The sequence below is a fragment of the Electrona antarctica genome (assembly GCF_951216825.1).
Source record: "Electrona antarctica genome assembly, chromosome: 17".
Taxonomy (NCBI): domain Eukaryota; kingdom Metazoa; phylum Chordata; class Actinopteri; order Myctophiformes; family Myctophidae; genus Electrona; species Electrona antarctica.
Genome location: NC_136798.1, coordinates 29,602,841 through 29,616,584, shown reverse-complemented (window position 1 = coordinate 29,616,584; position 13,744 = coordinate 29,602,841). Strand labels below are relative to the sequence as shown.

Below are 13,744 nucleotides of genomic sequence, written 5' to 3'. Positions count from 1 at the left end.
AAAAACCTTTGTTTCCACCCCGAGCAGAAAACAAATGTGCGCTTATGCTTGCACGCCTTGTGCTTTCAAGCGTTAAGTCATGGCTGGATATCGTTGCGGTTGAAACCTTGTATGTAGAAAACCGTTACTTTTCAGGAAATGGAACAAACATTGCAGTATTTTCACTACTTTTGCTTGACACGCTTGTACAAGGAATTAGGGCGGAGAAATTAAAAAAGCAATTTAAAAAACACTGTCCAATCACATATTAGAAGGACAATGTCAGTCACCCGAACCAAGGACGGGTGTTTTTCCAATGAATCTAACATGGTTAAAATGGAGTTTGAAGTCACAATGGGTTTGCAATAGGGCAGTTCAAATCAAATATCAAATATCTAAATACAAAATCTTTTTTTTTAAAGTGAAATATCTCTTTAAGTGGTTAAATCCATCAAACGTTCACCATTAACGCTAGCAATTGACTTGTGTTGCCCATTGTGAGCACAGCTGCAACACAGAGCATCGTTTCAGCCCAGTGAGGTCCAGTGATACACCTCATTACTGTCTGTGAGCTGGAATGGAAGCATCTTTCCATTGGTGTCCATTGTAAAGCAACAGGCCCCGATGGAGCTGTGAAGCCACAGCTGCTGCAGGCAGGCTGTGTACGCCTGCATTCACACATCCCTCTGTCTCTGACCCCGAACCTGGACCCCTGACCCGGAATGGACACACCGCTGTGCGTGTGTGTGTGTGTGTGTGTGTGTGTGTGTGTGTGTGTGTGTGTGTGTGTGTGTGTGTGTGTGTGTGTGTGTGTGTGTGTGTGTGTGTTCGTGCGTGCGTGCGTGCGTGCTTCTCACCATCATCGCTGAAGTCGTCCACCAAAATGATCTCATGGATCAGATGGACTGGAGTCCTGTTCAACACACTGAGAGAGAGAGAGAGAGAGAGAGAGAGAGAGTGGGGGGGGGGGGGGGGGGGGGTGGGAGAGATAGGTACAGTGTGATGAGTACATCATAAATGGGATACAGCTCATATGGAACAACATTATTGAAAATGTCAGGAAGAGCTCTTTATGAAAATGTATGATGGCTCTTCTCTATAAAATCAAACTATTTCATTAAAATAGAAGTTTGGAAACTGTGAGTCACCAGTCCTGAGTGTGTGTGTGTGTGTGTGTGTGTGTGTGTGTGTGTGTGTGTGTGTGTGTGTGTGTGTGTGTGAGAGAGAGAGAGAGAGAGAGAGAGAGAGAGAGAGAGCGAGAGAGAGAGACGGTATGTCGAGGTGCATGACTCTGTTCAACAGACAATATGGACTTTATAATGTAATAAATAACGCACAAATGTATTATTATTATTATTGTCTCCACCAGGCCGAAGGCATGGGGAGAGTATGTTTTGCACTCCGTCCGTGTGTGTGTGTGTGTCCGTCCTTCCGTCCGTCTGTGTACAGTTAATGTCCGGCACCGTTAACTCGGTCGATGCCAAACTTTGCACACACACTCCTTGGATGCCAACGATGAACCTCTGCCCCACATTTTCCAGAACAGCCTGTTATAGCGCCACCATGAGGCATCTTTTCACATTTTTTACCTAAAACTGCACCGATCTGCGTGAAACGTTGCATGCACACTCCCTAGAGGCCAAGGACAAACCTTTGACCTGCATTTTCCGCATCTGCCTTTTATAGCGCCACCAGGAGGCCGACTTTTGTAAAACAATTTTTTTGATATTACTCCTCCAGATTCTGTCCAAAAATCTCACAAATCGTTACACAGTATCTCTATGGTCATGTGCTCAAGTCGGATCTGTCCGATATTTCATATTCCATCCTAATTGGCTATAATTGGCTTTCACAGTTTGCAAGATTGCCCCGTTTTGAACAAAAGCCTCAAATCATGAACGCAGCCTGCAATTACGTGAAATCTTTCACACATTTTCTTACTAGGCTGAGGAATATATCCCACCCTTTTCACATTGGCCTGTTATAGCCAATGTTCCCCCTAAGGTGCGCCCGTGCGCGCGCGCGCACATGGCCAAATGCCCCCGCGCACAACTGAAATCTGTCGCGCACAGACACAGACGCTGGTGTAAAAAAAAAAAAAAGTTTTTATTTAAAAAAGAAATTGCCCCGAGTATCACTACAGTAATAATAGGCTACCTATCCCGAGTCGACATTTGCCCACACTTTATTTTTTATTTACTTTACACTTTATTTAGATTACACAGGCGAGGCGACCGCGACAGATAGGTCTCCTCCCCTCCTTTTATTACTCTATGGTCTCCTCTCCTCTCCTCCTGCCTGGGACCGAGGCTACTCCTCCTGTGTGTGACTGCGTGCGAGTGGGGACCTTAGATGTGGAGACGTAACAGCAGCAGCAGCAGCAGTCAGTGTTAATGAAACCCCAAGAACCAGATAAGCTGGCGTTGCTTGGACCCGTGCGTTGATGGGACATTTAGATTTAAAAGGCGAACGGATGGAAGTGTGGATAAAAGCACGGCTGTGCGCAACAACAAGAGAGGGGGACTAACGTTAGTTTCTCGTTAGCTGGTTAGCTAACGTTGTTATCACTACAGCACAACAAGCCTCCAGACAGTCCGGTGTGCTTGTAAAATGAAACATGTGGAAGCTAACGTTAATCTCTAGCGGTCTAGCCCCATATGGAACCTCTCTGTAATTCTCTAATCTGTTAATACAGCTTTCTTCAAAAGAGGCTGCTGACGTTCGACAATCTGAGAAACTAGGAGTTCAAAAACACAAACCAACAAACTCGGGTGTGTGTGTGCGCGTGTGTGTGGGTCCCAATACATTATTTCCGTTTTCTCATGCCCCCCCATGTAAAGCAATATTGAGTAGGCCTATTCATATAGCCTACCAGTCGTTCTCAACCTGTGGGTCCCCACATGATTTGGGGGTGGGGGGACCCCAGATGACAGTGAAGTGACAATTTAAGGACTTTTAAGACTTTTATAATACCTCAAAGGCTCTAAAAGAAAAAAATACCATTACTGCATCAAAAGTTATCAGCAAACCATGCTATAAAAACTGGTCAAACATTGGCCAGATTATTAAATGATAAAGAAAGAGGCAACAATTGTGAAAATAGCCGATCTACAAGTTCACAACGAGCTTGTATATCGGCTATTTTCACAATATTTATCTGTGGAACCATTCTGTTGCTTGTCTGGGTGGTGGGTCCCCAGTTCAAATATGATTACTTTGGGGGGTCACAGCCTGAAAAGGTTCCTAAAAATTGCTAGCCTACCACCTTGATATAAAATAAAAATGTTGTAACTTGCGTAACTTTATGTAACTATACATTGATTCACTCGTATACCAAAAAAAGGAAAAAATAAAAAAATCCCACCTGTGTGAAGTGAGGGGCGCTCACTTAGCATTATCTAACGTTTGGATAGTTGGTGTCAAGGTGACGTAATGTTTGCTCAGTAGTTGCTGATGTCTGCTCAGGAGGTTTGAGTGTTTGCTCAGACCGAAAAAAAATTAGAGGGAACATTGGTTATAGCGCCACCAACAGGTTGATTTTTGCAAAACACATTTTTGGAACAAAATGCCTCAAATCATCCAATTGACATCAAAGGCGTATGGCAGAAATGGCACCCTTTTCACATTGGCCTATTATAGCGCCACCAGAAGGCCACAATCCGACCTGCCCTGGTGGAGAACTGTGCCCCGAGGGGCACTTTTTCTAGTTATTTATTATTTTTGAAACCTATTTTTAAAGTTGAAGGGTTTAATATAAAGCTCGGATCCTCACAGGTAATTTCGGGTAACTGCATTTCAGACGATCCGACCGAGACCCGCGGCAATTTGGAATGGAATGTTTGGATGTCAATATTTTGGGCCCAAACCAGCTTGGTTCTCGGTTCGGCTCTCGGGTATTCGGTGCTGCCCTCTAGTGCGTGCACGCTTTCACATTTGAGTGTGTTTGCCCAGAAAATGAGAAAATATGTTTTGTTTTATTATTTTTCATCTCAATAGCCTGTGAGTTCATCCGTCCTGAATGAAAAACTGCATCTCCACCAACGTATGGGATGATTGGAGGGATAAAGGAATGAAAGAATGGAGGGATAAAGGGATGAAGGGATGAAGGGATAGATCGATGGAGGGATGGATGGATGGGGGGATAGAGGGATGGAGGGATGGATGGATGGGGGGATAGAGGGATGGAGGGATGGATGGATGGGGGGATGGAGGGATGGAGGGATGGATGGATGGGGGGGTAGAGGGATGGAGGGATGGATGGATGGGGGGGTAGAGGGATGGAGGGATGGGGGGGTGAAGGGGTGAAGGGAAGGATGGATGGGGGGATAGAGGGATGGGGGGATGGGGGGATAGAGGGATGGAGGGATGGGGGGATAGAGGGATGGAGGGATGGGGGGATAGAGGGATGGGGGGATGGGGGGATAGAGGGATGAAGGGATGAAGGGATAGATCGATGGAGGGATGGATGGATGGGGGGATAGAGGGATGGAGGGATGGAGGGATGGGGGGATAGAGGGATGGAGGGATGGATGGATGGGGGGATAGAGGGATGGAGGGATGGGGGGATAGAGGGATGGAGGGATGGATGGATGGGGGGATAGAGGGATGGAGGGATGGGGGGGTGAAGGGGTGAAGGGAAGGAGTGAAGTGGCAAACCGAGCAGAAATAGAGAAAGAGGGAGATAGGAAGATGGAGAGAATACGATGGATGGATGGATGGATGGATGGATGGATGGAAAGACATTTACAGTAGATAGATAGATAGATAGATAGATAGATAGATAGATAGATAGATAGATAGATAGATAGATAGATAGATAGATAGATAGATAGATAGATAGATAGATAGATGCTGCAGGGTTTCGTTGTTTCATCAAGTCAAAACGGAATTACAAGAAGTCGTCTCAAACTATTTAACAGTCTCTTACTGGGTACAATCTAATAAAATGAAAACATTACCAGCACTCAATTCAAGTTCTCTTAGGTTCTTTTATTATCAGGCATGGGCAGCAAGCACTCTGAAGTGTTCTTTCCACAGCGTATAATGCAAGGATTTGTTGCCTTCCTCTGCGTATAATCCAAGAATGATACGAGGCTCCGGCTGTTTGTTGCTTGCTGCACACGGCGGTTCATAAAAGACCCTAAAAGGACTTTAGAGTGAGTGCTGGTGATCTGTTCAGCCGTATCTATTTCACATTTGATTTATTGTGGAAAAAGGACAAGGACAACCACCATAACACGCATAAACGTTTGCAAAAAGCTTTCCTCCTCCTGGTGCAATCAGACGCAATCCTCTCCAAGCTCCGGCAGCCCTATTTGGTAAGGATGCCATCAAGAGAAGAGAACATGGGAGGTTGATGAAGTCTATTATTCATGTCTGACTGCCACTGTGGCATGTTGCACTCTTGCAGACCAGAACAGAAGTAATTCCTCACATCTTTGAAGCAGTGGTGGAATACGTACTCAATACTCTGTTCAAAATGTACTTGAATAAAAGTAAAAAAATATTGTTATAAAAATGTATTTAACCCATTTTGACCTGAGATCAGATTCTAAAAAGTTTTAGTTTTCTGAAAAATCTATGTTTCTATGTCAGTCGTTCTTCGGTGTTAGCATAACATAATGCTAACACCAAAAGGGGTTCCCGCCCAAAATGGGTTAAGTACCAAGAAAGTAGAAAGTACTCATTATGCAGAATGTCCTATTTCACAAGTTTTTTCAAATGAAAGAAAATCTTTAAACAATAGCATCTATACAAGCTCACAATGCGTCATAAAAGTTACCCTGGCTCTCATGAATGCTTGATTCTCAGGGGTCATCTACATGCCGGCTTGTGATGGACATTTTCCTCAAAAGAAAAAACAAATCCATGCCACGGACATGAGTGGTCAATAATAGTACCATAAATTCTAACATACAGTGGACTAAAAGTCCAGTAGACATGATGGAGAACACAGGCGTTGTTTTTAAAGAGGGAGAGTGGTTATTATTCCTCATCCCTTTATACTATACATGAGACGTAGCCTGCGGAGTTAGTTCAGTCAGACATAATGCCGTGCTCAAAGGCGCATTCTATACTCAAGGGGTTAACATGCTGAATTTCTATGTGGGTGTTTAAGTGTGTGCAAGTCCCACACGTCATTCGCTGATGTGGCAGTCAGCTGACCAATTGGGCGGGCTACTTAAGCTCTCCAGACGCGTCCGAGCGATTCCCAAGCGCGAGTTGAATTTGGAGCGCTGTGATTGGTTGTAGGAAGTAGGAAGCGCTGGGCTGTGTTTTGGACCGCACACAAGTGTTTATGCCTACTAGTACTCTATGACTAGTACTAACCCTATCTCTAACTCTAACCTAAACATAACCACAAGCAGGGGAGCAACGCATCCCTCACCAACCTTAATCCAATCTTTTTAATGCACCCCTCACCAACCTTAATCCAAAAACTATTAACGTACCCCTCACCAACCTTAATCCAAAAACTATTAACGTACCCCTCACCAACCTTAATCCAAAAGCTATTAACGTACCCCTCACCAACCTTAATCCAAAAACTATTAACGTACCCCTCACCAACCTTATTCCAAAAACTATTAACGTACCCCTCACCAACCTTAATCCAAAAACTATTAACGTACCCCTCACCAACCTTAATCCAAAAACTATTAACGTACCCCTCACCAACCTTATTCCAAAAACTATTAACGAACCCCTCACCAACCTTAATCCAAAAACTATTAAAAAGTCCGCAGTAGTAAAAGAGGTGGCGGCAGTGGGGCGCGAACGCATGAAGCATGGTATTACAAATCGGCGTAGTAATCCACTAGGCTAGCGAGGCAGCTGGCAGAATGGGGGTTTGTGTTTGTATTAGAAGGTGAGGTTCCGCCCGCGCGGGCGGCGCTTTCCTTGGCTACTACTACGTGTGGCCGGCGTAGTAAAACGAGCGCTCCTTCCCGCAGAACCTGCTTGGGAATCGCTCGGACGCTCTCCAGACTGTATGCTCTTCCTGCCTTCCTCTGCATATGGTTCCTGGTTGTTCTGTGATGTTTGCTCCCACCACCACCCCAGCACCACCGGTGGGCTCTGTTATTTATGCTCCCCATGGGGGTTTTATTGTATATCTATCTCCCTGCTCTTAATGTTTTATGATGGTGTTTAAGTGCGCCGAGCAGGGAGAAAATGCAGCAGAGCCGAACGCCAAGTCAAATATCATATGCACACTTTGTATTCTCATTCTACAATAAATATTGGTTAAATCTATTTGTGAGTTGTCTGACTGAAATTATTTTATTAAGTGGAAAGCTGAGAGGGAAGGCGCAGATCGAGATTGCTTTAAAAATCAAGTGTATTATCATTTCCATGGCCATCTCTGTACTTTTGTCTACTTTCTACTTAGTGATTCACTGATTGCTTTGAACTTTTCAAAGCATTTAATTAAGCCAATCAGAGCCAGTGAAAATAATTGTCATATTGACATCATCCACTGGTCATTAAAAAATATATAAAATATAAGCTTTTAAAAACAGCTAGGGCTCAGACACATTTTGTCAAGGCCCAGTCAGTAAGCATGCATGTCGGACACGTTTGTCCGTGTACGGGACACGATGATGACCCCTGACGTGTCTCCTCACCAATGGATAAACATCTTCATCGGTCAGCTGGTATTCTATGTTTCTGGAGAGAAAGAGCAGGCTTACATCCTGTCTTAACCACATCCATCATTTTGACAACATGTTCAGCTTTGCCAGAAGGCGAATCACTGGGGAAAACCTTTGCAGAACACTCCACACTCCAGTTTTGCATGTTCTGCCCTTTGCATGTCTTTGCATGTCATCTGAGGGCGGAGCTTACTGGTCAAAGTTACAGATGTGTTCTGCATGAGTCAAGGCAGGCACATGTGTAAACGAGGTCCATGGCTTTTGGCTAAATGATGCATGAGTTATGCCTGTTTAAAGTTTTTATTTTCAAATGATTGCTATAGCGCCCCCCTTTGGCCAATTAGAGTAAGACTGGTTTCAGCGTAATTTGGCATGAACCTCTACCATACTGTAAAGTTTCATAATGTGACTCTGCATGTATGTATTAGGGGCAGAAGAATTTTCCTAAAACTGCAATTTTCATTGGTTCATGAAACCTTAAAGGGACACTTCACCCTTTTTGCAAAAAAAATATATGTTAATGACATTTAGAAGATTTAGAACACTTTCCTGGGGGTCTTTATGTGTGTAATATGTGGTTTTAGATATTTTAGATTTTAGCAGTGAGCCCAGTGTCTCTGATGTCATGGACACTGGGCTCACTTACTTCCTGGACTACATGTTGTCTCAGTAAAACCGCCCTCCCCCTATCCACAAAGAGGAGCAATGCACCAAAGCATTATGGGAATTGTAGTCCATCAAGGAAAAATCACACCCGTGTGAAGTGAGGAGCGCTCTTATCATCGTACATCATCTCATTCTGGCCAATCATTATTTGCATCCTCATCTTCGTCTTCAATGTTTGTGTTACGCAATGTTTGTGTTTACACAAACACTCAAAATTGTCCATTCATTGTCAATGGCATGTGTGTAGGACAAAGTTTGTGCTTGCACACACACTAAAAACTGGACATAGAAGGGGCTATCGCCCCCCAGAAACAAAAGCCCAACATTTTCATTAGATATTGGTTCAAAATTTGTGTGTAAACAATTTCGTGAATTTTGATCAAAGATCCCGGGAGTCGGTGATCTTAAGGTCAGAGAAAGTTGTTCGGCATGAGGAGACGAATATGTGTATCGACGTTTTATTGCTGATGGTCAAACTGTTAATGCCTGTTCAAAGTTTGCATTTTAAATTGAGTGCTATAGTGCCACCCTTTGGCCAATGGTTGTGGGCTTCGTGTCGTCACTGCCGTCCTCTACCATAATATTACCAAGTTTAGTGAAAACCGACTGAATGGTTAAGCCAGAACTGCAAATTTTTGGAAGAAGAAGAAAAAAAACAGACAAATACAATAGGGACCATAATCCCCCTTCGGGCTTAGTCCCTTGAAAGATGCTTGGCCCAATGATCCGGTCAAAGCGAGGTAAATATGTCCGATTGACCATTACATTTATGTATAGAGGGTATGCGCATGCATAGAGTCAATGGAAAATCGAGTGAAAAAGTGTGTTTAACGTTGTTTAACGTCGTTTAAAGCAATCAGATAGGTCTTTTCTGTTGGGATGTATGGGCTGTCATGTCCAGAAAGTAGTTTTTTGCCACTCAGTAGGCGTTTCCGCTTTACTTCCGGGTATGGTGATGATGTCACACGCATATCCTCTATTTAGGTGAATTGCTTAAATGATCACATTGTAAATTAATTAATTGAATAATGTATAAATGACCTCCTGTGTCAGATGCTACCATCTCACCATGTCATGATTTCAGTTTGCTGTCGTTTGCATCGTTAGCATCTGCATGCGCTGACTTAGGTGCTGCACTGTGTCACATTGTCAATGAAGCACTATTGGAATGAACGAGAGGAGTGAGAGAGTATAGTGGAGGGAGAGATGGATGGACGGATGGAAAGATGGAGGCGGGGTGGGGGGCAGTGAAGTATGTCTGGACCCTTGGGCACCGGACCCCCTCTGATAGTGGAATTGATGGGATGGGATGGAGCTGTGGTAACGGATGAGTGAAGCAGAGAAGAATGGGGTGAAGCCACATGAAAGTGTGAAGGATGAGGGAGGGGCACAGCAGGAGAGACAGAAGTAGGAGACGAGAGAGAGAGAGAGAGAGAGAGAGAGAGAGAGAGGGAGAGAGAGCGAGAGAGAGAGAGAGAGAATGAAAGAAAGAGATGACAGGTGAGTAAGGGAGACAAATAACCCTTCATGTCCCCATTGAGGAGTTAACAGAGATGGAGAGATGAGATGGAGGGAGAGAGAGAGAGAGAGAGAGAGAGAGAGAGGCAAGGGACTGAAAGACAGAGAGTAGAAGACAGAGATCGATTGATCGATCTCTGCATATATCCATCCATCCATCCATCCATCCATCCATCCATCCATCCATCCATCCCGCACGCACGCACGCACGCACGCACGCACGCACGCACGCACGCACGCACGCACGCACGCACGCACGCACGCACGCACGCACGCACGCACGCACGCACGCACGCACGCACGCACGCACACACACACACACACACACACACACACACACACACACACACACACACACACACACACACACACACACACACACACCAGCTTCTCACTCTCTGCCACTCTCTGCCTCTCTGCAATCTCCCTTTCGCTCTCACACACGCACGCACGCATAGCAAGTTCCCATTCTGCGGTTTAGAGACCAGTAGCTGAAAGACTTAACCTCTGTCCACCCAGGCATGCTGGGAGAGAAGATGTATTCAACGGTTGTAAAGTATTATCATGGAGAATCCCTCCTGCTGCAGAGACCAGTGTCCTCACTGCAGAGCAAGTCCTTTCTACAGCAGAGACCAGTGTCCTCACCACAGAGCAAGTCCTTTCTATAGCAGAGACCAGTGTCCTCACCGCAGAGCAAGTCCTTTCTACAGCAGAGACCAGTGTCCTCACCGCAGAGCAAGTCCTTTCTACAGCAGAGACCAGTGTCCTCACCGCAGAGCAAGTCCTTTCTACAGCAGAGACCAGTGTCCTCACCGCAGAGCAAGTCCTTTCTACAATGATATGGATCCATTTGAGGAGAGGAAAACACTTCCATCTTTACCTGAAGTGCATCATTTAGTATTCCTGAAACATGGAGAGTTTCACACTACAAAAAAAAAAGAAAAAGACTTGCTCGGCGCATGAATAATAAAGGAAGACTCCTGTATTTTTCCAGTTTTTCATGTGTCTATGATGTGTCTATGAGTACTTATAGACACCCTGGGGTCGTTTTTATGTGCAATGATGTATTCCAAAATTTTGTATTTTTGGTTTCTTCCTGGAGGCAGAACCCTTGACAGTCAAACGTGTAAATGAAAAAAAACAGTAATATAGTGACATCACACTATCAGCCCCTCCCCTAACCCCTCCCCCTTTATCATACAACTACAGCTGTGGGTGCGGCTTAAGTTCAGGTGGATCACCAGTTTCACCACCCAGAGGCAAACCAGGCATACTTAATGAACTGGTGGGGGTGCCCACATAAAAATGACATTTTAACAAATACTGTACACTTTTTTGGGAAAAAAAGACCTAATGATCATATTTTAGGGTGGAAAATAATCATGGCACTGGCAATCTTTAAAGGGACACTTCACCCTATTTTCAAAAAAATCTATGTTAATGACGTTTAGAAGATTTAGAACACTTTCCTGGGGGTCTTTTCTTTATGTGTGTAATTTGTGGTTTTAGATTTTAGCAGTGAGCCCAGTGTCTCTGATGTCATGGACACTGGGCTCACTTACTTCCTGGACTAAAATTCCAATAATGCTTTGGTGCACTGCTCCTCCTTGTGGATAGGGGGAGGGTTGTCTTACTGAGACAACATGACATCAGAGACACTCTGCTCACTGCTAAAATCTACAATTCCATGTAATTGTTTGTTTTACTTCAATCATTAGCGTAACACTGTAAAGAAATGAGCATCTCTCTCTCTCTCTCTCTCTCTCTCTCTCTCTCTCTGACAGGAATCTCTTCACAACAGCAGCCTTTCTCGAAAAAAGAAAAACCTGATTCAGCCACTCAATATGTCCAGGCAGACTGCTGAGCTAGGATGCTAATATATCTCAGCTAAGTAAACGCTGTCTCATCATTGCTGATCTAGCATGTTGAATCTCTATGGTCTGTAAATTCCAGTCTAATCACTGCTAATCAAGGATATTAAGTGTTTGCGCTCAATAAATGTAGTGTGGCCACCGCTGATCTCTGATGTGATATCATGTCTGTACTCAGTAAATACTAGGGCTGTGAATCTTTGGGTGTCCCACGATTCGATTCGATTCCGATTCTTGGGGTCACGATTCGATCCAAAAACGTTTTTTTTTAATTCTAAAGCATTTTTTTCCAGGTTCAAAACGATTCTCTAAAATAAAATGATTCTCGATTCAATACTACAATACAATACGGCTGTGCTGATCTGAAGTGACTAGTACTGACTACAGTAACTTGAAAATGACTGAAGGCATGATGTTTACTGTGAGTAGAGTAAGCTTACATTTCATATCACAAACACCATGTAGTGAAAACTGTAACTGTAAGCAGAAAAAAAAACAATTTTGAATCGTTCATAACGGGAATCGCGATTCTAATTCCAAATCGATTAATTCTTGCTGATCTGGGATTGAAATTGTGCCGCAATGTGTCACATACTTTCTATGGGTGAGTTCTACCAAGGCAAATTTCCCCTTTAGAACAATGAACTCATACAATATGAGTCTGAACTCATATCATATAAAAATAATAATATCTACACGTCTTGCACAGAGACGTGCAGACAATGTTAGAGAGGCAGGGGTTGAAATTCCCTAAAATGGCACTTTTGACAAAAAGAATAAGCAAAAACAGAGGATCTCCAAGCTCACAACGCATCACACTGTAGATCAGCTATTTTCAGGCTGCGACCCTGCACTATTAAGCTACTGGAGATGTGGTGAACGACATAGATTTCTACACAGAGGACAAATTATTTCAATGTAAAATGCTTCGATCATGTTCAAGAGAGTTGGGAAAAAGGCAATTTGCATTGTTTTTACAATAATAAATGCAGCATTCATGGTCTGGAGAGGGCACTTTTTTTTTACAGAAGGGTAAAAGGGCAAGGGCCCAAGCCTAAGTCTATGTGTGCACGTGCCTGGTCTAAGGGCCCAAGCCTAAGTCTATGTGTGCACGTGCCTGGTCTAAGGGCCCAAGCCTAAGTCTATGTGTGCACGTGCCTGGTCTAAGGGCCCAAGCCTAAGTCTATGTGTGCACGTGCCTGGTCTAAGGGCCCAAGCCTAAGTCTATGTGTGCACGTGCCTGGTCTTGCATATCGGCTATTTTCAACAACTTTTGAAAGATTTTAGGATACAGGACTTTTACTTGTAAAAGAGTATTTCTACCCTGTGTTGTTATTACATTAAAAAATGTATCTGAGTACTTCTGCCAGCACTGATGCATGCGCTGTGTGTTTTACAGCTTACTCAGCCCCTTCTCTGTGGCTGTGTGGAGCTGCATGCATTTCAGCAGAGAGGAGGTCAGTCAGTGAAGTGTGCAAATCCACAGCCTGTCAATACGTTGTGACTGATCAGCTGGAGGAGAACTGATCTGGGTGCAGCAGCTCTAGGCTCAGTGAAACAGAAGATGCTGAGTTGGTGCTGATCTAGACAAAGCTGTTTCTATAAGGTCCTGATAGCAGCTGTTATAAAAACATCAGTTAAAACATGAACCCTGGCGTCACTTTTCTAGGCATGTCATTATAGTAGGATGAACATTCTGCAGAAATAGCAACTGTTCTTGCAAGAACTATATTTTCCTTACAAACTTGTATTTTTGCATATAGTACAATTTCAGTGCTAGAATGACGAAGAAACAAAACAAAACTGTAAACAACAAACATAAGAATATAGTCTGCACCTTGTTGTGATTGTTGTTGATTACCAAATAAGTTAAGCCCTATATACTTAGTCATACTGTATACTAGGCCCCTCGTGTTTTTGCTCTACAAAACGGTTAGTCCCAATACTTGATTCTGATTGGCTGGTCCATTAGTCCACATACTAAATGTCACGATAATCTACGCCTTAAATCAGTTTATATCAATCCCAGGTGCGTTACAGTGATCCAGCATCTCAGTA

The 13,744-nt window shown here is 43.8% G+C and overlaps 1 protein-coding gene across 1 annotated transcript in view; it reads right to left on the bottom strand.

Annotated features, from left to right (window-relative positions):
* The window catches only part of galnt14 (UDP-N-acetyl-alpha-D-galactosamine:polypeptide N-acetylgalactosaminyltransferase 14 (GalNAc-T14)), a 146,787-nt gene that overhangs the window by 59,095 nt on the left and 73,948 nt on the right, over positions 1-13,744 (bottom strand). Inside the window, exon 4 of the mRNA XM_079526229.1 lies at positions 837-904. Within this exon, the coding sequence (XP_079382355.1) occupies positions 837-904 (68 nt within the window). The remainder of the gene's footprint in view (positions 1-836; positions 905-13,744) is intronic.